Source organism: Embiotoca jacksoni, unplaced genomic scaffold (genome assembly GCF_022577435.1).
Source record: "Embiotoca jacksoni isolate LCO1_2020_lvr unplaced genomic scaffold, fEmbJac1.0.p SCAF_13, whole genome shotgun sequence".
Lineage (NCBI taxonomy): Eukaryota > Metazoa > Chordata > Actinopteri > Embiotocidae > Embiotoca > Embiotoca jacksoni.
This window is the reverse complement of record NW_027185263.1, coordinates 17,283,318-17,309,357: the sequence shown is the minus strand read 5'-3', so window position 1 is coordinate 17,309,357 and position 26,040 is coordinate 17,283,318. Positions and strand designations below refer to the sequence as shown.

General features: G+C 43.3%; 1 protein-coding gene across 1 annotated transcript in view; it reads right to left on the bottom strand.

Moving 5' to 3' along the window:
• LOC138196701 (peripheral-type benzodiazepine receptor-associated protein 1) overlaps positions 1-26,040 on the bottom strand; it is a 62,931-nt gene that overhangs the window by 12,331 nt on the left and 24,560 nt on the right. The window contains exons 3-22 of the mRNA XM_069147017.1: positions 25,520-25,627; positions 25,055-25,183; positions 23,606-23,782; positions 22,588-22,782; positions 15,342-15,509; positions 11,710-11,793; positions 11,473-11,562; positions 11,129-11,251; positions 10,850-10,954; positions 10,545-10,595; positions 9,366-9,386; positions 7,858-8,038; positions 7,003-7,107; positions 6,345-6,550; positions 4,167-4,273; positions 3,979-4,088; positions 3,013-3,888; positions 1,791-1,817; positions 1,439-1,590; positions 833-1,309 (exon numbers count right to left, since the gene is read on the bottom strand). Of these exons, the coding sequence (XP_069003118.1) occupies positions 833-1,309; positions 1,439-1,590; positions 1,791-1,817; positions 3,013-3,888; positions 3,979-4,088; positions 4,167-4,273; positions 6,345-6,550; positions 7,003-7,107; positions 7,858-8,038; positions 9,366-9,386; positions 10,545-10,595; positions 10,850-10,954; positions 11,129-11,251; positions 11,473-11,562; positions 11,710-11,793; positions 15,342-15,509; positions 22,588-22,782; positions 23,606-23,782; positions 25,055-25,183; positions 25,520-25,627 (3,492 nt within the window). The remainder of the gene's footprint in view (positions 1-832; positions 1,310-1,438; positions 1,591-1,790; positions 1,818-3,012; positions 3,889-3,978; positions 4,089-4,166; positions 4,274-6,344; positions 6,551-7,002; positions 7,108-7,857; positions 8,039-9,365; positions 9,387-10,544; positions 10,596-10,849; positions 10,955-11,128; positions 11,252-11,472; positions 11,563-11,709; positions 11,794-15,341; positions 15,510-22,587; positions 22,783-23,605; positions 23,783-25,054; positions 25,184-25,519; positions 25,628-26,040) is intronic.

The following is a 26,040-nucleotide window of genomic DNA, read 5'->3' as shown; positions in this document are numbered from 1 at the left end:
AATGATATTCAATTAACTTTATTACTCGAGAGCAAAGATGTTCAAAGTCTGAATATCAGACAAAACTGGGACAAATATGCAGCCACAACATCCCCCACCCATGTTGCCATGGAGTCAGTTAGTTAGTTGTAGGCAACAACTTGAGACTCGTTTTTTTTGCCAATAATTATTTTCGTTTTGGCAAATTGGCTCCATCAAAACGATGCCGAATTAGCTGCCAGCATTTCCTTTTTACAATTTTAGTAGCACCGTTTTCTGTGACTGTATGTCCGGTCGCTACAGCAGCTCATGCTGTTGGCTGTTGATTGATAACCAGGTTACAGCAGGCGTCTGAATTACAGTAACTACCTGATAGCTGTCTTTAGAACACCAGCATGCACCTATCACTTTCATCTCACAGTATTTTTGCCTCTCGTCTCTCCCTCTGTGCCTCCTCTTCAACTCTCCTCAATCTAGACAAAAATTAACATCATGTGGCCATAAAGTTCTCCTCGTTCATACGGTTCTCCTCGTTCATACGGTTCCCCTCGTTCATACAGTTCCACTCGTTCATACGGTTCCCCTCGTTCATACGGTTCCCCTCGTTCATACGGTTCCACTCGTTCATACGGTTCCACTCGTTCATACGGTTCCCCTCGTTCATACGGTTCCCCTCGCTCTGACGTTTTTCTCCCTTTTTGTTGGTTTCCTTTGATTAATGTTGCAAAGTTCTGTTGTAAAGGACTTTACTGAGTTAAGTACCTTGAAATAACCTGCGTTGTGATTTGGCGCTATATAAATAAAACTGAATTGAATTGAATTATATACATGAAGATGGCAAACTGAGGATTACCACTGGAGTGATGGTGGAGGCGACTGGTAATGTGGCCTCACACACAGCCAAGGCAGCAGCAGACGAGGGGTTGGCCCAGGCCTTCACGTACGAGGCAGACGAGAGCAGACCATGTGAGTGGAGAGCGTGAGGCAGGTTGGCAGCAACCTCCACTGTGAGGCCGGCGACATGCGAGTCGGATGGCAAAGTGCTGGGCAGCATGGAGCCTTTGGCAGCAGAGTTTCCGTACGATGGCGGTGCGGGCAGGTTACTGGGACCTACTGGGGTGTAGGGCAGGGGTGGCACGAGTGGGGCGGTGGTGGCCGGGCCAGCCATGATGGCGGTCAGCTTGGAGGGCACGTTTACTGGCAGAGAGTCACAGGACTCCCCGTGGGCAGACATGGTGCGGACAGTGAGGTCCTGAGCAGCCTGCAGGGACTGGATCTGAGAGGGGCCCAGCAGGGCACTGCCAGCTGTAGGGGAAGACACCTCCAGCACCTTGGAGGGGAGAAACGTGATGTCACAGGTACATTACAACTCAATACCAGCTTTCAGTGACGCCATAGACACACAAATACATGCTATTATCTACTTTACTTAAAGACATTTTAAGGTTCAAGTAGTTGCCTTTTTCTTGTCGGCATATATCGTGTATCCAGTGACACGAACTCCGTTGGAGGTCCCGGCAGCATCTATAGTCACCGGCAGCCAGCTGATGAGAGCGATCCCCGGAGAGGGACCGTGCTCCAGCTGTACATCCAGAGGAGCATCAGGGGGGCCTGCAGGGATTACAAGCATCACACCACAGCCGGTGGAGAGCAAAATGGAAATAAAACATTTTAATGTTAACTTAGTATCAAGTGAAATTCTCATAGTTAAACTACATGTTTGGGAGGAGAAATAATGATCACATGGTTCTACCAAGAATGCTGCCATCTACCACTCTAAAGGGACATTAAGAAATTTAGAAACCATGTACCTTGATTCCCCGACTGTGGGCATGAAACTTAAGCAAATTTGAACGGTCATTTTAGTGAAATACAACTCAAATCTTATATCACACTGGTTACAACGATGCATGTTACAGGCTTATCGATGAAAAATAAGTGATTGTTGACTGGGAGGTGCAGAATGGCAAAATGGTATCACAAACTGACATCAAATGAAGTGGAGGATTAAAAGGACAAAGAAGCAGCTGCTGACCTCACTTATTTACACGAGATTTAGAATTTTTCAGTCTCCCTTTATAGAATACTCTTATGCAATGCTTTTCAGCAGGGAAGAAAAATAATAAACAAATGTGCAAAGGGTACTCAAAGATCAGGAAACTTATTAATAAACCAACCCTTCCTCTGCCTGAATAATGTCATCAGTGGAAATACTTGATCAGTAGGTGCAGTAGAGGATGGCATCTGTCTATGATCAGTCCCTTCATAGGAATGCAACCTGTGCTGAGGTACTCTGGCTGTTTAATAAAGGAAATACAAGTCAGAGCATCTCACAGCTGATAACTAATGTCACTGTGTAGGAGGCACAGAGTCAACAGTACTGCATATAAGGCATCTTAATCTGGGTTGCTCGAGCTCTGGTGAGTGTAATGCTCTAATTCAAAGAGAACTGCTGCCTCACAGTTCAGTGATATTACGTGAAGAGCTGCACAGAACCAGCGGTACACCGGAGAAACTGTTTGTCTATCGGAGAGGTCACCTAAAAGAAAAGTCCCTGACATTAACGGTGGTTGAAGCCGCCTCAGCAATCTCCACTGTGGCACACAGCAGCAGGGCTACCGTCTATATAATGTCAGTCTCCGACCTCCCAGCCTGAGTTACAGTTAAAAGCCTTTCATGGAAATTGCTGACGATGATATCAATACAAAGCTTTAAGCTTCTGAATAGGATTTGTCATACAAATACCAGAGATTACACGCAAAGATATTGTGACTTTTTTTAGTTGATGGTACAAGTTCGAACAAAGTAATGTAACTGGGATGTCGCTGATCTTTTCTAAATATATTACATGTTTGCAAGCACACAGAGTCCTCAAAAAGCCTGAATAACCAAAAGCATTCGTCTGAATCAAACATTTAAACTTCACACATCGGAGAAAAACTGGTGTTACTGATTCAGGACCCAAAGACTGTGTAGCGAAGTTAGCATAGCACCTTCTGAGGATATCTGATAGATAAAACACTAAATCCTGACCTGCCATCAGTGTAGTGAAGGTGATGGTAGCGCTTCTGTGTTCACGTCGCTCCACAGGTATCTCCCATGGCGTGCGGTGCGGCCGTGCCTCCACTTTGACTGAGTACTGCAGGCTGGGCAAGAGGTTATTGAGGCACAGCGAGTAGCAGCCAGCCTTCACCAGCTCACACTCCTCCTCGTTCAAGGACACAATGTGCACATAGTTACTGTTGCTGGGCAGCCAGGTCAGATTGGCAGAGGTGGCGGTGACCCTCTCCACACGCAGCTGCGTGGGCGCCACACAAACGTCCCGACCGACCAGCATGCTGCAGCGGAGCTGGTCCGAGAGACCCTTCTCTGTCAGGCTCTGCACTGACACCCGGTAGGCCTTGAGGTTTATGTCCAGCCGCTCCAGCACCGCTTTGGTCTGGGAACCGAAGGGCACATTGAGCCGCAGCTCCTGGTCCACATACACATTGTAGCTCCACACATTGCCCCACCCAGCCGGCACCAACGGAGGGTCCCAGCCGATGATGATACTCTTGGCAAGCTGCTTGATGAGGGTGAGCTTACGTGGGTAAGGCACAACGTCCACTCCCACTTCCTCCAAGTCCAAGTCCAGGCCGTTGGTGAGGGGGGCTGGGACAGCCAAGGCCGATGCTGAATCTGCGGGGGCTGAGGCAGGGCCAGAGGCGGCAGAGGCCTCTGTCCTTTCTGAGGCGCTGACGCCCATGTGGAGGTGATGCTGGTGGCTGGCACTGTGCAGGCTGCTGTCTAGCAGGGAGTTATGGGACACGTCCCCAGTCTCTGGATGGTGAGTGCTCATCACATCGTCATCCGATACGCGTTCCACAAAGTTGGAGGGGACCAGCCCTCTCCGTCCATCCATCAACTCACCTGCAAGGAGCCACAATAACATTGTGAGCATCATGTACAGACAGCGACATGAAGCTGTAGAGACAGAAAATATCATTATACTCCACTTACCTTCATAGAAGCCATCGTCATCCATGTCTCCGTATACATAGATGTATTCTCCGGCAGTGAGCGGGAGCTCCACTTCAGGGTTGTCATTGGGGCCATCATAAGGATTATAGCTGTAGAGAGTGTATTTGTCATGAAGTTATTATCATCACATATTAACAAACCGTTGCTGGAGGTAGTTTAATACTTACCTGTATCTTGCGATAAAAACCTGAAGCTTTGCTGCTCCTCTGCTGGCTGTGTAAGGTGCCGGGGCGACGTCAATGTCCAACTCCTCTACTTCACTGGCAGTGTCCACCTGAGGACAGCATGAACAGATGGTGAGAGGATATTTAGGAAGTCCTGATACTGCTGGTATTAATGTCTGAGAAAAGGGGACGTAAAAGGAAATAAATATGGCTTTTATTCTTCCAACCCAGTAAATCGATTGTCTTTAAAGCAGTGATGAGAATACAGATTTGCTAGGAAAGGTTTTGCTATGAAACGTGGATCGATTATTGACAAATGACCTGAATGAACAAACATCATACTTTGAACAACTAAGGACCAAATTACATAAAATACACCGAGCGTAAACTAATGTAGTCTGATAGAACAGTCATGGAGTAAATCCTTCCTTTATGAACGTTATCATGTTAACATTGTGTTTCAGAGAAGTGTGGATTCAACAGCATGATCATTTTTGGAGGCTGTTACTAATATTTTGTCCACACCGGTTACACCTATACATAACCCCCCCAAAAAAGTGAATTTCTATAGAGCAACCCATAAAGATTCTGTCAACATTAAAACTTTCTTCTAGCAGAGAATACTATTACTTTTTGTGTACATTTTTACACATATGATGTGATTTACGCACATTATCTTGAAAGACGATGACTGTAAAGAAAATTAATTATTTGCACTTTTATTTTCTATTTGCAAAGACGGTAAATATGAAAACAAGACTGAATCAAAACTTGGCGGGATCATTTTTGTCACGCTAGAGGGTTTTTAATTTGAAACGGATACGGGAAGTTGCAGCATTTGGTCAACAAATTCCTCAGTCAGACATTCGTGTTTATAGGGCTGGTCCTGTTGTTGCAGTCTGGCCAAATACTATTTATCCCCTACTTACTAAATTTTGTATTGTTTTGTTTTAAGTGATGAATATGAAAGGGTCAACTATTGTTCACCTTCATAGCTCATGTAGAGTTTGATTTTCATTCATAACAGCTACACACAATGCAATAAGAGAGCTTGTGTATTTATAGGTTGCCAGGGAAAACCTTTTTAAGTATAATCACCTACAACTACTACTGTATAACCTTCATAATCCACAGTGGCGAGTGGATTATCTCACTAAATATGAGCTTTATTGAACTGAGGGCAGACGAGTGACGGGATGAAAAGACCACCGACCCGTCTGCCAGGCAGGGCCAGACACCGACTCTTTGGAGATGTGGCTGAACAAAAACACAATATACTGCCAGCAAATCCAAAACGATCCTGTCATGTGTGTGAGCGGGAGAAGCTCGAGCATACTCAGCTATCAGGTGTACTCGCGTGAGACAGGGAGGTTAAGGAGGGCTTTTTAATCCATTAAATCCACACAAACAATGTGATCGCGCTCAGACGTCTTGGTAATCTTGATGAGCGATCTGCCTGTCTATGTGGAAACAAAGGAGGAAGAAGAGCTGCAGCCAAACTGCTCAATGACACAACCTGGATGAACATGAAGAGCCCCGGAGGCCGTTTTTATTCAACTACAACCAGGGCTTTGATTTAATCCTCATCTATCTGTCAAATAGCTTCGCAGATATTAAAAGCGCCTCGCAGTTTTCAAATGCAGTAAATATATTGGATCAAGTCATGTGTACAAACTGTGCTACGGTGTGAGAGGGGACTGATTTTGGTTGTATAACACTAAATATTAATATAGTACCAATAAAACATTATTCATGCATTGCCACAAAATTATTATAATAACCATAACAATTATAATTTCACTGAGTAATACTACGCTGACAATATCTGCTCCCAGGGAAGAAAAAACAAAGACAAAAAAAGGTCAATTTAAAAACAAAAAATCTGTTCTATGTTTTGCTTCTTTTAATGTGTAACACGAAGCTGCTCAGGGTCCACAGCTGACATATTTCTGTCTAAATATAATGAATTTAAGACGGTGCTTGAGGAGCTGTCCATGAATGCTACATGTGATCGACACGGCTGCCAACCTAGTTTATTAACCTAAAAATACAAATAAAATGTTTAAGAAAACAAACAAAAAACACTCGTGTTGCCCCTGATGTTATGAATAATAAGGGAAGTAATGAAAAAGTACTCATTATGACAAGAGCAACACTGAAACACATGGTCACTGCGGGTACCTCGTGTGTTGGGCTGGATTTGTGCGGACTGAGGTGGGTTTCAGACTTGGGCGTGAGGTGTGCGGTCTCCGACTTGCTGGAAGAAGAGCCTGACTTGCTGAAGCTGATGGTGGGCAGCTCTCGGTGCTTGGTGATGGGCGAGCGCTCCACCCTGGACAGCCCTGCAGCGTGCGGCGTGGCCCCCATGCGCAGAGCCGCGGCCACATCTAGCAGGAGAGAGAGGAGGAGGAGGATAATCCGTGACATGAGTGGACAAACGGCCGGGCCATCTCACTGGTTAACCTGGTTGAATCCGTGAGCTGCAAGATGGGTGAGGTCCCTGGTTGACATGCAGGAAGCTCAAGGATGAACGTGGCTGATTAAACAGTGGAGGGAAAAAAAAAATCCTGTGTCCATCTGTCTGAGGTCAGAGGTCACGCTACCTTGTGCCAACGTGTGTCACACCAGCGCTGTTAAGGGGCTTAACTGGTTTCTAGCTGCAAAGACATTTCGCACTTGAGCCCACGAGCCCTGACCCTCAGGGGATGGTGAGAGATACAGACAAGCTCGGTCCCGGTGTCGGACCGTTACGGTGGCGGTGCAGGTGGGATGACGGGGCGGAACATGCCGTGCTTTTGAGACAGTGCCCAACACAAATCATGAGAGGCGGAGAGCGTACCAAGCGGGTCATTACCCTCGGGGCAGGAGAGAGTGTCACCTCCCTCGAGACTCCAGAAGGCTATTTCACCCAGAGACACCATGTCCCATGAGCCACCAGTGCAGTCTAAAACACACGAACAGTGTAGGAGAAAGAGGTTTGATACACAGAGGACGAGAGATTTGGACCAGACTTGCGCTGCTGTTACATTTCAGGTAGTTGTGGCTGGGGTTTCTTTATAATGGTTATATTAGACACACACACACACACACACACACACACACACACACACACACACACACACATACACACACACAGTTGAATTGCCATTATTGATTGATTAGCGATACACTGGTATTAAAATTATATTAGGCATCATTTCGTGTTCCTACTGCAGAGTGAATAATAAAAAGCCTTGAGAGGACGCTTCCCTGCTGGGACGGTTTAAAAATGGATTTGGATGCTTTTGAAGGCATTTTTCAATGCTCTTGGTTTTGATTTGTTCCAGAAGCCCTTTTTGAATGAGCGGATTTATTTTGAAAGAATCCAAGATTTTATACAACGAGAGGCAAATTATGGTTCGGCACCGAGTCCACTAGCAGATTGTCTTAAAACATGACAGAAAGAGCAGATTCTATTTCTCTGTTCTGAGAGTCATCAACCACAAGAAGATGTTACTACATAGTTACACTGTTAATTTCAAATTTTACCAAAATTAATATACAGTTTTGATAAAAGTAAATGAACCAAAGTGGTCCATTTTTTTCACCTGTTTGTTTAATACTCAATAAAACAGAAAAAAACACTCAAAATCCTCTGTTGGAAAACTACCTGCAGTGAAGACTCTATCGTGAGTAAAAGTCATGGACAGCTTACCTCGCTCTGTCGTCAGGCCCACCCCGTTGGTCAGAACCGAGAGGCTGGGATTGTTGAGGAGGCTTGAGCTGGCCAGGTCCACCTTCGAGGCCTGCAGTCGAAACTTCTCCAACTCCTGGGACAGCAAGCCAAACTGTTCGCTCTGGCTGCGGCATTTCTCCTCCAGCTCTCGGACCTTTGACTACACACGACGTAACAAACACAATATAACAGTAAGAACAGTGATGCAGACTTTCAACAGGAGAAATCCACCTTTTAACGCTGTTAGGTGAGACATCATCAGTTTGTGATAATCTAGATATTTCAGTGGTAACAGTTTCATGTGGTTCTTTAACTAATGTTTCTTCTGAACAAACTTTAATTTAAAGACAAACAGTTGATGTTGTTTTTGCCTGAGTGAGTGAAACAGTGACTGAATGCAGGGATGTGTTTTAAGGTGGATTTCTCCTTTCATCAAAGATCTAACAGAGTAAGACAAAGTTAAAGTAACTTTCTTAGTAAACTGTCAGTGTCATGCAGAAACTTTTTGTGCCTTTACAGCCATTTCCTTGGTAACTATGGAAACCTTTTTTTTTTTTATCATTACTGTCCGCACGTTTGACACATCGAATGTCATGTGATTTTCCAGACTTTTTGATTGTTTTGGTAAACTGACAAATGGAACAACACACTACGGGAAATGTACATTAATGCATTATGACAAAATGGTTTCTGCACGACAGACAATTTTGGCTGAAACATTTGTTATGAGCTGCAAACACAAAGCGTTACAGGTTGAGTGGAAAAGAAACAGGAGTTGGTCAGGTAGCGCACTTTATGAGACATTCATGTTGCTTCTGTCTTACGTTCACGTCAACAAGACAGCAGGAGTTATTTGCCAGAACACTACAGAGGTTTTATCTCAGCCCTACTGTGTTTCTATATGCAGCTGATTTCACTTCCGGCTGCGGTGGGAGTTTCCTGGCAGGCAGATCTGAGAAAAGCCTCTGCACGAAACTGTGAACAACATTTCCTGTCAGCTCTCACCTACGCAAAGCCGACTCGGCAGTCGGTCATTATCTAGCAGCACTGTGCTGAAGTGGTAACGAGCGCTAAAACACTGGAGAGGAAATCACTTTTAAACCTACAAACAATAATCTGACTCAGTAATGAGCTGTGTATATGGCGTAAGATCAAACATGATAAACGTGCTAAGTGTTCTCACTGCAGCTGTAACAGTTACCTGGCCTCATGTGAATGACCTGATTTACACACACGTTGTTAACCTAAATAAAAAACCTCAGCATCAAATGAGCTCCTGCTGAAGGACTGTTGTACTCTGCTTCTAATTCACCCACATGTATAAAACACAAAACACTCAATAAACACTGTCAAGTTGAAGGAGTTAAAAAAAGGTGACCGGGGTTTGGTGGTTCTATCTACAGGATGAGGTGGGGGTGGGGGTGGGGGTGGTGGGGGGGAAGGGGGGCAGGAAGATACATTATTTGGCCCAGGTGGTCAAGCAGTACCTGCATGCAATCCAGTGTACTCTGGTTAGCAAAAAGAGAAGACAAAAAAGGGCATACAAAAACAAACACATGCTTGTGAAACAATGAATCTGGGAAAGACAAAACGTATTAAAGTAGAAACACGGCAGTCTGAGTCCAAGTCGGCAAGAAAATCCTGTCAGAAGCCAGAATCACTAGAATGTCTCTTGGCCCTCGGCAGCCTACACCTGCCTTTCCAGTGAACCCTCGCAATTCATTATAATCCTCCAAGAACAGGTCTAGAACAGATTGTGACAGGCTGTGTGTTGACTTGGCAACAAAGCTCGGGCTCTCGGGAGGGAAAGAGACTTTCTCCTGTGATGCTCTGGGTTTAAATAGAGAGACAGAAAGTGAGAGAAACGAAGCCAGGAGGAAGGAAGCGAGTCGTTTAAAAAAAAAAATACAGGAGCAGCTATACTCTACCAGCTCCCTCTGCAACACAAGCTGAGTCAACTCCTAAAATAAAATACACACTTCTTTAAGGAACAAACTCTCATAACAAAATGCAGCGTGTGAAATAAGGAGCACGGACAACATGTGCAGTCATCAACTGTGGGTGATGAAATTTGGTAGTTTTTGCTGCAGCCAGTGCTGCAGTGTTTTTGATCTTTTTTCTTTTTTTTTCACCATTCAAATTCAGGAGCCAATCAGACAGACGGGGATTTCAACCGTCATCGGCTGTCTGGATTCATTTTGAATTCAAAGTGTGTGGTGCTCACAGAGCGAGCAGAAACCAACACAAAGCAGCGGAGAAGCCATCTGTTCAAACCGTTTTCAGCCCCGACAAGTGCTGCAAAAATACAGGGATTTTTTTTTGTGCGACAGCTCCTCAGCCAGGTGTTTAGATAAAAGACGAGAGCCCACTGAACTGTACTTCTCTGCTCCTTCAGGGGCAGTCGGACGTGTGTTGGGAGAGAATTTAAAATGACACTCTTTTTGCTTGGTGTTTGGGAGATAAAAATGTTTTTAGAAATAAATGTGATCTCATCTCCCCACACAGTCTGTTTTTACTAAACACTGGTAGCTTTGAATTTTACGCATATGCATTTATGCCTACCTCAGGGCTTCACAGTGTGGTAATAAAAATATGACGGGGTATAAAAATCATTTCTTTGCTCTTCTACTCTGCTGAGCAGTCACAGTGGGGTAATATGAACTCACCTCCAGCATCTGAACCACTCCTTCATGCTCCCTCTTGGCGAATAACTGAGCCTGATGATTAGAAAGACATTAAAATCATTGTAACATTGGCTGTTTGCTCATAAAAGTCGAATTCCCGGCACAGCGAGCTCTGCTGACAAAACTTGATGTTTTATAGGCGCCCAAAGGTTGCCTCCTGCTGGACAAAGCAGCGCCCCATTTGCCTCAATCCCACTGAAAGCAGCCTAAAGACCACAGGGGTGTGATTTTAGCAAGAAAAAATGCTTTTCAAATACGTGAAGGGTTTTAGAGGGTGTGTCTCTTACCCGCTGTAACCGTTTGATCTCATCCTGTTTGAACTTAAGGATAGCCAGTGCCTGCTCATGTTCCAATTCCAGCTGCTGCCTTCGCTCGGCGACCTCTCGCATATGCTGTTTACAAAGAGAACAATGCAGGAGAGGTATGGCACAGAGAGGAGTTACACACACACACACACACACACACACACACACACACACACACACACACACACACACACACACACACACACACACACACACACACACACACACACACACACAGACAGAGGAAGCCTCTAGAAGTACCTTTAGGACCTGCTCTAGGTTCTCCAGTTTGGCACGGAGTCTCTGGTTCTCCTCGAGAACTGAATTGTGTTGAGCGGTCACTTCAGAGAGATCTTCCCTCAGCTCCTCATTCTCAGCCCGAGTCTGAGGAACAACAGCGGGTTAACTGACTGGATCACCCAGGAGCCTTTCTGGTGATGTCACTGCATCCCCAGACTTTCAGCATTTAGTTGGTGAGTAAACGATTAGTACAACTGACCACAATGACGACCACAACTATGAAACTGATACCCATTTTATGGATAAAAAAAAAAGAGCTCCATCCTCTTCCTCGAAGAGGCTCAACCGGGCGGAGAAACACTGACCTGGTCGAGCAGCTGTGCCTTCCTCCTGAGGAGATCTGCCTCCTCCTTTAGTTGCTCATTTTTGCCTTGCTCATCCTCAAGCTGGCTCTCCTGTTAGAAAAACACAACGTTCAGATAAAGGTGAGCTCCACGTTCCCCCGGTGGTCAGTCTGTCCACCACAGCGATGATTAAACCAGACTGGTGGGCTGCCAGAGAGCACGAGAGAAAGAAATACCGAGGCGAGAAGATCTGCTTACCAAATCCAGACATCTCTTCTGTCGCTTCTTTACTTCATGCTCAAGGTTTTCACATTCTTTTCTCTTCTTGCTCAGCTCACTTTCCTGAATCGACAGCGATGACACAGATAGTTATAATGAATCCTTACTCTGAAAACTAAATCTAGTTCTTCACTTTAATCTCTAAAGCTGTCTATATACTGTTTCCATCAAAACCATTTAAAACCATGTTTAATACAATGAAAGATGATTTACATGTACATTTTTCAAAACAGAATACATTGGCTTTGGTTTCCATATTGACCTCTGACACAACGGCAATGAGGTATTACAAAGCTTAGCATCCTTTAATTATTCTAAATGCAGCTTACATGCAGCAGCAGCATCAGAGAAATCAGCTTATTTCAGCACGGCCACAGGACCTATTTCAAGTATTACCTCTGGGACTGTGAGGGGGAATGCTACACAACAGACATGCTAATTGCAGACCACCAGCAGCTGACTGGAAGAGATACTGTACCAGTGATGACACAGCAAGACAATAACGATAATTAAACTGCAATCTGTGGTCTGATTTGCTCGGTTGTGGATCAGCCGCAGCTCCGCAGGCCACAATAAAGTGTATGTGAAGGTAAAGTACTACTTCTAGTTGCACTCATTAGGACTTAAATGTCCTGTCAGCTGCGACATTTCTCACTGAAGTCTTCACTCATCGTGACTCCATATTTCTTCTTCCAATTTGGAGCGACCTGTTCTCTATGAACTAAATCGCCATGCTGGCCGGAGGATGGAGGAGACTACCACAGTTACTGACAGCTTGTTTTTTTTCTCTGACTCTTTTCTGTATTATAACCTGAACAATAGACGGAGCCGTTGTCAAATAGGCCAAAGTCAAACAGGTTATATGAGCGTGCAGGTGATTCTCTGAATTCCTTGGATTAAAAATAATTACAGCCATGCCAGCAGATCTGAGGCTGCAGTTGCACACAGCTGCGCACTGAGCGAACATCAGCGCGCCATAATGCACAAAACGGCACTGCTAGTACGCTAATGTTTAGCATGGATGGTTTGTTTTGGTATAAATGTTTACCATGTTGACCATATTCATTTATTTAACATTAATTTAGTGTGTTAGCGTGCTATTTGCTGATTAGCACTGAACACAAAGTCCCGCTGAGGCTGATGGTACGGTCATTAGTTTTGTACGTATTTCGTCATAAACCAAAGTATCGGGGTAATTTCATGTTTTACTTTGGTTCAATCCACGTACATAAGACATAAGGGAACATTGATGTGCCTCAAGGCTCAAAATCTTGGTCCTCTTTTTTTATTAATGACCTACCGTTGACTTGTTCTGAATACTGTGTTAGTCTCTATATTGACAATACAGTAATATACACATCTAAAACTAATGCAGTCTAATTTTAATACCCTACAGCGCTGGCTTGCTGCTATGAATTTATAACCCAATAAAACTTAATTTCACACAATGATTTTTTGAACTCACCGTAATCTCATCAAAACCTAAAGCGTATTTGTGTGTTATTGCCCGTCTTGATGGTACGCCCCAGCAAAGAGTTGAACACACCAAATACTTTGATCCATGGCTGAACTCTGAACTCCAATTTAAATACCATATTAATAATACTACCAAGAAAATGAATCCTTTAGGTTTTCTTTAATTTTCCAGAAACTGCTTTTCATTTACTGTTAAAAAGAAACTTGCATTTCAACTCAATTTACCAATATTGAATTATGCTCATGTTTTATATCAGGCTGCATCTAAAACTAATCTTTTTCATATCAATATAGTTTATAATAGATTATACTGATTTGTTCTGGGCTGTCCTTTCTTAATTTATCATTGCACAATATATAAAACTCTTCTTTTCTCCCATCACAAGAGGACAGCAACATTGGCTGCAGTTTATTTTTAAATGTATCATCACTATTTAAGATAGTTTATAATAAGTGACTCTAATTATCGATTGTAACATTCTATAAAGCTCTTATTATATTTCACAGCAGTATCCAAGTCAATATCTAAGAAAGCTTTCATGTTTAAAGTTCTGATTGGAATAATCTACCTGTAATTATTAAATCCATATTACCATTTCACACGGGCCATATCCTGTTATGATCGGGTCAGCTGCACATATCCATAATAACACCTCTATAACTACGTTTTATAACTTCTGTACTTCGTGCTATTACTGACATTAATACTTTCTATAATCTATGAATGGTGAATTTTTATGCTCTGCTTGGAATATAATGCTCTTTTTTTGTGTGTTGATGTTTTGATATCATTGGTTAAATCTTATATCTACATGTATTTATATTGTATTACTGTTGAAGTCTCGCTGAGAAGGTAAATTAGATGGTAAATCTGAAGGTTCTTCATGACAAAGAATTTATCATTTTCTAAATTTGACCAAATGATGGCGCTAGAAGAAAATGAACATACACATCACCCTGTGGACGTGATTACTGCCTGCACCAAATACCACAGCTATCCATAAATAGCTGTTGAGATATTTCAGTCTGGACCAAAGCGCTGGACTGACGGTTGTCCCTGATGTAGCTAAAAATATCCGCTGCATGTTTTCTGGGTAAACATAGTTTCTGGGGAGCTCAGTGTTTACTCAGCTGATGTCATGTAACTCATGTATTCTGCTGTATGATCCAACTTTACTTCCATGACCAAGTCATGCTCTATGAAAGTCTATGAGGTAAGATTAAAAATAATCCTTTCAACAAACCAAAGCTTCACCATGTTCTGCACTAGACACTGCGGCGTTTAAAAGCTGCACATCACCTCTCAAAACTGACAGAAAAGTGCAGCTTTGTGTGTCTTCTGTGCGAGCAATGAGTGCAGTTTAGACATGATCCTGAAGGACAAAAAAAAGTCAAAAAAAACTAAGTACCAAACAATAACAGCATGCAGACTGTGCAGCCTGACAGACAGATACTGTGCTTCTGCACTGTGCCTTGTAATCACTTCTTCCTATATTTAAATGTATTTTTAGCCGGTGTGGTATAAAATGTCAGCACTTTTGTTATTGTCTGAAATTCCCATTTCCCATCCTGGTAAAGAATGTGAACACAGAGCTGAGAGGCAGTGCGGTCTATTTAAACCACCAAACCTACTTGTAGAATCAGCGAGGGTGATGTGCAACTCTTCTGTTTCCAAGGGACAAGATCAAAATAATCCCAGCATTACATAACAAATCTGACCGTAGTTTTTCCTTCAGTGGCAGTCGGCTCAGTCACACTACTGATATTCAAGCTTTAGCTCCACACGAAAATGCAAAGTGGAAGGCAAAGCTAGATCCTTGCAATTAGGCACAACATGCAGATACTGCTGAGTGAGTGTGTATGAACGACTGGCGAGAGGAGAGGCCTGGCGTAAAGCCGGTGACATTCACTAACCTTCTGCATTACTAACCCTTTAAATCAAGGGCAAGCAACAGCTCTAATTCCTGCAAAGCATTGGATCACATTGTTTCTAAAGGAACTTTAAGGAAGTGTTTGGCTGAGCAGCATGTGATATGTGCAGTAGAAAAAACCCTGCATGCTGGTGGTCTGAAGGTTCCCCTAAACAACAGGGCCATTTTCCAGTGTTAGCTGAGCGTAACAGTGGATGCTCTCACCAGAAACTGTAGGCGCTGCTCCTCTGTGTGCTCCTCCTCACGGGAGGGGGTCGGGCTGAGGCCCGGCGGGGGCGTCACTCGCAGCCCCGACTCCTCCTCCTCTCCGGGAGTCTCCTCACACCTGGATGGAGCTTCATCTAATGCCACACACGGGGTCTCTCCTGCAACCTGACAGGGACAGGAAGGACGGTTCGGTCACTTTACATTCACGCAGGTGATCTAGAAAAGATCCTGATCAAATAGGATGAACACTGTACATTAACCCGTTGTGCTGCCCCCCCGCCCCCCACTGTGAGAGAAGGATTAGCAGCAAGCCTCCTTCCCAGTGGTCCACCTACAACTATGAATAATCCAGGGGGAATCCCTCTGGGCTCCAACATGAGTGGGACACATTAGCAGAGAGGCCGTCCTTTCTAATTAGGCTGTGCGAGGTGACTTGATGTTTCACAGTAGCCGATTTTCTGAACCAATTACTGTTACACACATTCATCTTTATACACTGTACGAGTCCTCTAACTGAGACCCAGGTGGGGGGAGGGGTGGGGCAGGCAGACACTGGTTAATTGTTAAGAGTCGGGAATCAGTATCTAATTTTAGAGCAAGCCTACTTATGTTCAGAGTAGAACTGTGGTAGTGCAGCCAAGGCCATGACCCAATAACAGGATCAAAGGCGCTATGCCATGTGCTGCAAAGGGGCTCTCTTCCTTACACTCTCCTTTCTTTTTACACCGAGAGACATATCACTGATGGAGAAATTCGTTAGCTGCGATGAGAATCCACTCTAAAACACGCCCACTCAAACCAACCGTTGCAGAGCAAAGGGGGCCGTCCACAGATAGAAGTCTCATTTGTTTCCTCTAATCCATGCTAAGTTTGGATAAGATGTTAACATCCAAGGTTTAAATAATAAATAAAAACAAGACAGCAAATGTAACAAAACCAATTACATTGTATTATGATCTGCTGACAATTAAAAAAATGAACAGATTCTGTTGAAACGGATTTTCAGTGTGATGATATTGTCAAGAAAGACAATATATACAAAAGCTGCCCTGGGACCACAGACTCCCTTCTTTAAGACACGTTTGACCTTTTTTGTATCTATTTAATGTGAAGGTTGTTCCTTCAAACAGCAGCTGCAGGTGATATGAAGCATTCGTCTCTGCAATCACGGTGGAACACCTGAAACCAGGTTCATCCTCAGAATCATCGATGATGAAAAGACTGCATGTTCAGAGGGAGCTGTGGTGCCGTTTCAGGTTCAGTAAGAAATTTGATTTATGACAAGATGAAGAAGAAGAAGAGGAGGAGTTTCTTCTGGCTGATGTGTGCAGTCATTATTATTTTTTAGAAAACACTGAGCTGACACTAAAAACAACCTGCCAATAACAGGTAAAACGGCTTTCATGAAGTGAATGACAGCTCTTTATAAAGTTCCGACAAAGTAGCTGAATCTGTTTGATATAATGCTCTATGATACCAAGATGCTCATTTCCCACTATCTGTACTACATGCAAGATGAACATCATGTGAAGGTTTTCTGGCACCACACTGTTTTAAATGCAGCTACACACAGGTGCTAAATGCAGCCAGCCTTCCTTTCACACGTGAAGCAACTTTGATCAGTCAGGAAGTTTTGCTGTTTTCTAGGATGTACGTTCAGTCACCACGGTACACGCAGGAGACTTCAATACAGGGCTGGAAATTTGATGTGACTGCTCAGCAACCCGTCGGAGGCATGTCTGTGAAGTTAAGCAAGGCTATCCCCGGTTTATCTTTTGGATACGAGACCAGATGGTGTTAGTAGTGGTGACGAAAGGCCAGCAGGAGGCACTAATTCCTTTGGCCCCTGGACAACAACAGTGCACAGGAATGAGGGCTTTAAACGGGTGAGCTTTCTGCTCCTGAGTCTAAATGATGGTCAGTAAAGATCCATCGCAAGTGCAGACGCACCAGGCGAGCTCGGCATCCTGGCAAAACTCCAACGCTTGCATTTGGTCAGTCGTAGTTCAAGCAGTCAGTCTTCTTGTAATTCTTAATTAGCCTACAGAACTGCATATCCATTGAGTGGGCTGGCTTAAGGTGAGTAGAGTTTGCTGCTACGATCTGGCAGCCATGCGCTCAGGTAGAAGAAAACACATTAGCCTTAGAGGTAAGGTCCCTACACAAATTTAAACAAACCCAATCTTTTTATTATCATTCCGCTTCTCTTTAATTTTCTGAACTCCTTCTTTGCATTAAGCACGTCTGACCTGGTCATACCGTCACAGACACCCAATAATGTAACGTATTGCTATGAATATACAGGTCAAATTCTTTAAAAAGAGCAATCCTCTGTAAGGCGAATGTGACAGCTCACAATGAGTTCAAAGCAAACATAATCAGGGTTCAGGCGACATGTGATATAATTCTGACATGATTTTGACGAATGGGCACAGAGGGGGAGGAATATTACATAATGTCTCATTTATACAATGTTGGTATGAATAAAGGGGCCGTCACACAGAGCATTAGACCGAAGCTTAGGCTATTATGAATCATTTCAAAGGTTTATGTGCCAACACACTAACCTAACAGCAACTCACTGTGACCTCACAGGCTGAGCATGTTTCAGATACGGTGCACAGTTTCAGTCTCATATGGACCATGAAGAGAAAACGACAAATTCAAATAGCTTAAGAGTGTGTCCCACATACAACAGAAAAACACAACAAAATATGTAAAACAAAAACAAAGTTTTTTTGAGTTATTGCATAGTCTACAATAAATGAGCTGCAATGTTGAGGGAAGTGAAACGAAGAAAAACCCTCATCTGTCATTAATTCTGCGTGCACGTGGAGTTCCTGTCCCCCCTTTACAGTTCCTACATTCAAGTCCTGCCTGGAAAGTACTACAGTCCCCGTTTAAGTGAGTATTTGAAAAGAATATAAATAAATAAATGTTCAGATAGTTTTATTTGGGATTTTATTTTCAATGAATTCTGCAAAAATGTTCAATTAACCATTAAACTGAGCTGCAGTGAGTCTTATTTAAAAAGATACAAATCTAAATTTACCCAGCAAAAAAGGACAAAATCATCCTTCTGGGCATCACACTCACTTGAACCAGTGAAGGAAGAAATCTCCACGTTTCAATCTGATCAGTTAAACAGAAGAAACCTCAACTCTCTTCAGTGACTTTTATCGGCTCAAGAATATTTCTGATATTTTAATGAAGATAAAAAAAAGGGTGAATCACGTCAGAGCACGATTACAGCAGGAGGTGTAAACGTTGGTTTAACTTAACATGAACAAAATGGTTAATTTATGATCTAGGCAGATACATCATCCAGTATATTGACAAGAATTTGGTGCTTGCTTTGGTCTAAAGTGGTCACAAACAGTCAATAAGTGTTTTTGCATAAATTACAATTAGCAAAAATAATGTAAGAAATAGAGTATTGAGATCAAGCCTCTGTCATTCAGCAGAAAAAACAACAACACTATAAAGCTGTACAGCTGTAAGGTAGCATGGTTTAAGGATTTGATAGAGATAGCAGGTTTGTTTTTCAGCATTTTATTGATATTTTGAAGAACGCGGATTCGTTTTATGGAACTTTATGAAGTGAGTCTTTAGTTGGAGGAGACTGATATTTAAAAGTCTGACATCAAAGTGATTGTGTATATTGATTTGCTGATGTATTGTGGTCGTCTCAGCCTTTCATTAAATATGTATTAACAGCCAACAAGTCAATGTCCTGGTGATGAATTTCTGGTCAAGCAAATGGTCTAATTTAAAGAATCAGCTTCATGCAGTTTAACACCGCCAGCTTCAGAGTGGAATGAATTCTACACACTGAGACGTCTGTACTAATACTGTACCACAATGTGTTCTGCTCAACACAAACACACCTTACTCCAGATGGCACTGGAGTCTCATTAAATAGAATAAAATAGATTATAAAGCCTTTGTTGTCATTGTGTTGTGAGAAAAACAACAAAATTAGGAGTGCAAGTTCAACTTGGTGCATTATAAATAGATATAAGTGAACAAAATAGAATAAATATAGAAATAAATACACAAGTATAACATGAGGAGATTGCACGAGAATATTGGACATCAAATAATACTATAGCACATAGAATGATTATTGCAATGATACTATTTCACGCTGAGGTGGTTTTACTGCACGTAGGATGGTATCATTACACATCAAGTGATCAATTGAAACATGAAGCAGATAAAGCTCGGAGGACAAAAGATGCTTAACGTTAATGTTAACGTGCTGGTTGTCATTGTTTCTCTTTAAAAGGACAAACAGCAGGTCATATCAGCTGTTAATAAAACGATTCAACCTGAAGATATGCCGAGATGAAAAGGTTTGCGGTTGTCGGGTTTGAGTCCCTCTGCGAGCCAGCGGGCAAACAGACTTCATCAAAACACTGCTTTGTTGTTTACGTGGTAAACAAAGTGTCATTCTGTCACACAGCTGTAGAACCAGAGAGCTGCTCCGACAGCTCCAGCAGACGTCCGCTCTGCTAAAACACGATCGTGTTCAAACCATTTCAGGGGTCAGACTCTCCCAGTTTAAATTTCAATTCAAGTTCAGATCAATAAGCAAAGCAGATCAACATTCACTTCTGTATTATTGTAAAATATGGAGAGCCAAATCAATCAGGAGGCTGCTGTTGTTTCAACATTTAAATACATATTTAATCAACATTTGCTGCTGAGTAAATTTTTACTTTTGATGTGCAGACTGAGCAGCTTCAGCACAAACATTTCTGTGAATGAATTCAGTTCCATCTGATCTCATTTTCAGGTTGGATCTGCAGGTTGTGAACATCAGTTCAGCTGCAACTCAAAACTGCTTCTGTCCTCTCAGCATGCAGAGCTCGGCGGGATCTTATGACTTGTAGTTAGTTCAAACTCTGTAGACTCGCATGTTGAGTTTTGTTTACTGTTGAGGTGAACAGTAAACATCATAAATCAAAGCATTCTTGTCCTTTTTCAGCTCTCAAGTACATCTCAAACTCTTTTGGTAATCTTCTGACTTAGCCAAAAAGTGAACCATTAATTATAAAAGAGTAAATGTTTAGGCTGCTTAGTGCTCTTTGAAAAATGCACGTTCAATAAGACACGAAGAAGTCATTATCTTCTGTATGTGTCTTTGACTGAGGGGATATTCACAAACTGAACTAAAAACAGAGCAACGCACACGTAAGGACAGAAATGAAAGTGAATTCAAAGTTAAGTAAATATCCTGCAGGATGTGTGAACAGTCGTATTTACCAGCTATTAGTAAATGAGCTGGTGAAGGGTCAGCCATGTCCGCGGTGTGTCTTCGAACGTATTTTTGTCAGACGAGGTCCCAATTTAGAGGCTCATGTTTACTGACACACAGTGAGGTGCCAGTGCGCAGACTTCACACTGATGTGGTCCATGTATACTAAAGGATCAAGTACACTCTGGGCCCATGCGTACTAAAGCAGGGTCAGATCCCATTCAGCAGGCCCAGAATGCCATAAGCACATTGGTGTAATCCCTGCAGACTACTGAAACGGGTAACTGGATCACTTCTTTTAAAAGCACCTTAATGGATTGGCCTGGCCGTTGATTTTCTTTTTAATACGGAACATATCGATGTTCACCCATCAAACACTCTACCCACCCTGTCACTAAGTCGCTCCGTCTAAATTCTACATCTGGAAGCTCCAAAATACGACCGTTACAAAACCGTGTTTCTGACAGGATGTCCTTGACTAGGCCTCATGCTTGTCCCGTTTGTAAGAAAGTGGCACTCCATCACAGCCCGGGGTGGGATTTATTGCAGGATTTACTGAAATGAATATTACAAAAAACAACAGCTACACGACCTAAAAGAAGAATCCCCTTAGCTGTGAGTCATATTGTTGTACTAAGATGGGGCATGTAACATACTAATAACCTTTCAGAATAAGCTGCTGATTTTAACATCCAGCACAAATGCAACACCCGCTGCCTTCAGCCAGTTCTCTCACACTCCCAGTTTGTCAGGACACTGACTCGTTTCCAATGTTAAGTCTTAACTTTGAGATCCTGCACGGCTTGGGCTCCACACTAAGCAGACAAATATGAGTTTAGCCAAGTAGAAGCGGTTACAATGGACCTGAACACAGAGACGACACAACTCACAAGACAACCTACCCCTTTCGTGTGATCTGTGGCAATGTCAAGGCTTCCCTTGGCCTGCTAGTTATCCAGAGCAGGGCGAGATAGAAAAGTCTTTAGTGCGGCTGGAGTCTTACCTACCACCCAAAACCCTCTCACCGCTGCCACAGCAACAGAGAGCGGATTACTGGACTGTACCATTCTGTTGTTAGAGGGGATTAGAATTCACACAACATGGCCCCTTTCTGGGTGTGCGCGTGCCACTGGCAGTGCGTGTGTGCGTCCCACAAATGAGAGATTACCACAATCGGCATTCTCATTTGAGCTTCACAGGCAGAGAATTTACTCTACTTCACAGGCTGTGGAGAATTTAACTAAAAAGTCCATCAATAAGATGTGTACCTTTGAAGTGATGTAAACTGATATTAATGAAACAAAAGCTGTGCCTTTAAAATCTATCTCCTAAAATAACACCAGAGAAATGACATTTCCACTATTACAGATGTTCACTGATGTGGAGAAATTAAATTCTACATCTACAAATACTGCCCAGACTCTATTATGTAACCGAGTCATATATTCATGTGACTGATATACTGTGTCACGGCATCACCTCTGCGATGAAGAACTGTTTTTAAGAACTGAATACAGAGAAGACCGGCATTAAATGTAAAAGAGGATCAGAATGTGTGACTTTGGTATCTTTGATCAGGCCCAAGTTCAAGACAGGGAATCATCTCATTATGGCTTGTGGCAGATTAGTATCGAGTCCAACGACAAGCCATTATATAACACTGCAAAACAGCCTCCACGCCAACATAAACGGGGTTTGGGAACAACTCCGACGGCTACATTTTATATATTTTATATTACTAAACGATGAGCAGTCGTATCCCGTAGTACCAATGCAGCATAAATGTTTCAAGGTGTACGTACATAATCTGGTCCATTTGTAGAAACATACTTATCTCTGAAAAATGTCTAAAAGCAGTGTTTTTTCGTCAGTTTTATTGTGCAAAGATATGAATCACTTCCCTTTAGTCATACTGATTAAGACCAACAGCGGTCAGCATCTTTTTCTTGCGTTTTTAAATTAGGAGGGTGCGGGGGGCTTTACCTTCTCTTCCTCCTCCTCCTCCTCCTCCTCCTCCACAGTGTCCCCACACTTCTCCGGGCCTGCGTGGTCAGGGCTCTGGTGGTGCTGCTGTCGGGATGATGTGACCGACAGCTGCCTCTGGAGCCGCAGCACCTCCTTCTGAGACTCCCTGAGAAGCTTCTCAAATTCCACTCTGCCGGATGGGACAGGAGAGCCCTGCGCGCGCACACACGCACGCACGCGCACGCGCACACACACACACACACACACACACACACACACACACACACACACACACACACACACCAAAGACAGCTAAAAGATCACTGCAGTTTCAGTTCAGCACATTATTGTTATTTCAGGGTTTAATTGCAATTTTCCAACTGCAGTCCAAGTACAAAACAGATTCCAAGAATAGACAGACTGTGTAATCATCACTAAACGTTGTATTGTTCTTTAAATGTATAGCTGACTTCAAAACACTCTAAAATATGTCATTAGTAGGAAGTTAAACAGTCAAAGTTGACAGTACATAACTAAAAACAAAAACACAGTAAATCTGTTTCTGGGTCATGGAGGTCCAGCAGTTATTTGATTTGAACACAATGTTTTGATGGTCCACTTCAGCTGGAGACCAACGTGGGATTCAGCTCAGATGGTCTCACTAGATCAATGTACAGCTCATCCCGTAACACCCTTTATTTTGAAACCGAACAGATGTTCACATTCAAGAGACTCAGGACTTAAATCACTGGTAATTAAAAACAGGCACTCAGTGAGGCAGCGTGTTCCTGCACTGTCATCTATCTAGACATCAGCGGTGACGCAGCCTTTGTAATACGGGTTTAAGTGGAGGCTGGGATGAGCAGTACCCTTGTTGTCCAGCAGAGAGCGACCTTGTGGCATTATGCCTGACGGTGAGGATGAGTGCGGTTGGATGAATCCAGGGGGTAAAACGAATCAGCCTTTCAAAGATGAAGTTCGGTCCATATCAGTGAACACAGTGAGTCTGGTTACTGAGGAGTTGTGTTAGAAATACCTTGGCGGTGCCCAGCCGAGCCTCCAGCTCTCTGCACTCCTGCTGCAGGGCTGCAATCTCCTTGTCCTTAGACAGCAGTGCATCGGCGTGCTGGGCGAGGTCTCGGGCTCGCTGTCGGGCAAATGCCCTCTTGTACTGCTCCACCGACCCGGGTCTCATCAGGGATGGGGAATTCACCTGCAGAGGAAACGTATTCATCATCAGAAAGGACAAGGAGAAGAAGTCTTAACTACACTCTGACTGACAAATGACACACGAGGGCAAACTGCCTTGAACTTTTAAATGACCCAAGTTCTTACAAAGTCTCATGTGGTCTGCAGGACAGGCCGCTGTAGACCTGCAGAATCAGCAGTGGAAAGCAGAGCAGACCTCACTGATCTAACAGGGCAGTCGCTGCTGTACAGTCAGAGGCCAGCGAAGTTAGAGACTCTCTTTTGGTGTAGTTTATAGTGCTGAGTGAGCAGCAGGGGGTGAAGGTTGTATCAAAGCTCTGGTGAACAGGTGCACACTGAACACACAGCAGCTAGGAATAAGATCGGTGCTAATTCAGCTGCTTATTTAACTACAGTGGCTCTGGAAATAATTCATGACATAATTGTGATGGATTCGATTTTATTAGGTGTTGACATGATTTGTTAGGAGAGTAGACATGAATCAGTCTGATGATTAACATCTGGATCTTCCTGGAAAAACATCTGTATTCTACCAGAGACTGTGTATAAACATCTAAACCTACATCAGAAAGTAGTCGCTAGGAAAACAGAAATACATTCAGCTGAAGCTGTAGATTTTGATACTCTGTATGCCACTTGTACAGTAAATAGTACACAGTATTGATCTGCTTGTCTTCTCACGGTTTCCTTCCCCCAGTTCTCAAAGTCCTGCACACATATACATTCAACCAGAGTATTTACAACTGCACACCCCACACTGATTAAGAGATGAAACAGAGATGAGAAATGCATCTCTCAAAGAATTCCTCAAGAAACCTTTCTTGATGTCGAGGTACAGATGAGATCTACATTAGTAGGAAAAAAAAAGAAGTAAAACTATCGTAAGGTGTAAAGTACTGCGTTTAAGAACTGTAATTAGGGATGTAATTGTTTAAAGGATTTTATTCTCGACTCCTGCATTTGATTTCTATAATCAATCATCTCTTCTATAAAATAATATATTACATATCACCGGACTTCCTGGAGTGAAAACCTGAGTTCATTTAGCTATTGTGGTGATGCATTCAATTATTCAGTAGGTTGCTGGTATTTCACAACAAGGCTCCCATTCATCAACACGCTCGGCTATTCTTTCCCGAACTCATTACCAGACATCATGACGACGTGGTGATTTGGACGGCGGTGCTCGATAATGAGTCACTCGCAGCGCGGGGTTCGGACCGAGTGCCAACACGCCGCCAGAGCGTCGGAGGTGTTTTCTATTTGTGCGGCGTACCACTCTGAGGTTGGCCTCCTGCAGCTTGCGAGCCCTCTCTTCCAGCCTCTTGGCGAGAACAGCCAGCTCGGTGTTCTTCCTCCGCAGCCGCCTGACCTTCTCCTCGGTCTCCGGGGCGCTGCTCTTCCGCTAAACACATGGGAAACAAACATCATCATCATCATCAGACAGAGCCCGCAGCAAATGCTAACACAGCAGTGCCAAACAACAAAGTCACACAGACTGTTGTTCAGAATAGCTTATTAATAGTTTGAAGAGGGATTCTGGCTGGCTTCCTAGTTTGGAATACTGTGCCTGTGCTCCCAGTATACGGGGATATGCAATACATATTTATGAGTTCATAAACTGAATAAATGGGAAAACAAAACAGCGGGAATAACAGCATCTTTTTGTTCAGAGTGTCTGTGCACCTGCCCTACTTTCTACGAAGGCTTCAGTCAAGATTACTGTTATTTTTAGTCTCACCAGCAGGCCATTTTCCTCCCTCAGTGTGGTGCACGTCTTCTCCAGCTCGTCGAGGGCTCGCAGCAGTTCAGAGTTCTGACGCACCAGGAACGTATAGTCCGTGCCATTCTGAAAAACAAGCACGACAAAATCAGACGTAGACTTCACTGATTTCGGCCTTGTTTTGTTTTTGAGTATTACTGTATTTGGTTTGTAAGACAGAAAGAGGAACTGATTGTATTTATTTCATGCTTCATCTAGCTGTAGAGAACCCTCTCTGTTGTCAGCCAGTGTTTACATGGAGCCGTCTAATGGTGGCTCAGACAGCAGCCCACTGAAAAGGCTTTTCATGAGACCAACTCATTCAGTCTGCAACTGGCGCTGACACCTATTATAAGACACCGACTCAGCATAAGAGGGACGAGAGCTGTGCTCTGTCACTGTATCAAAGGGATGGAGAGATGGAGCGAGAGGTCAAGAAAAAAAGAGACTTAATGTATTCAGACACTTTCAATTTTTTATTCCACAAATTTGATGTACAC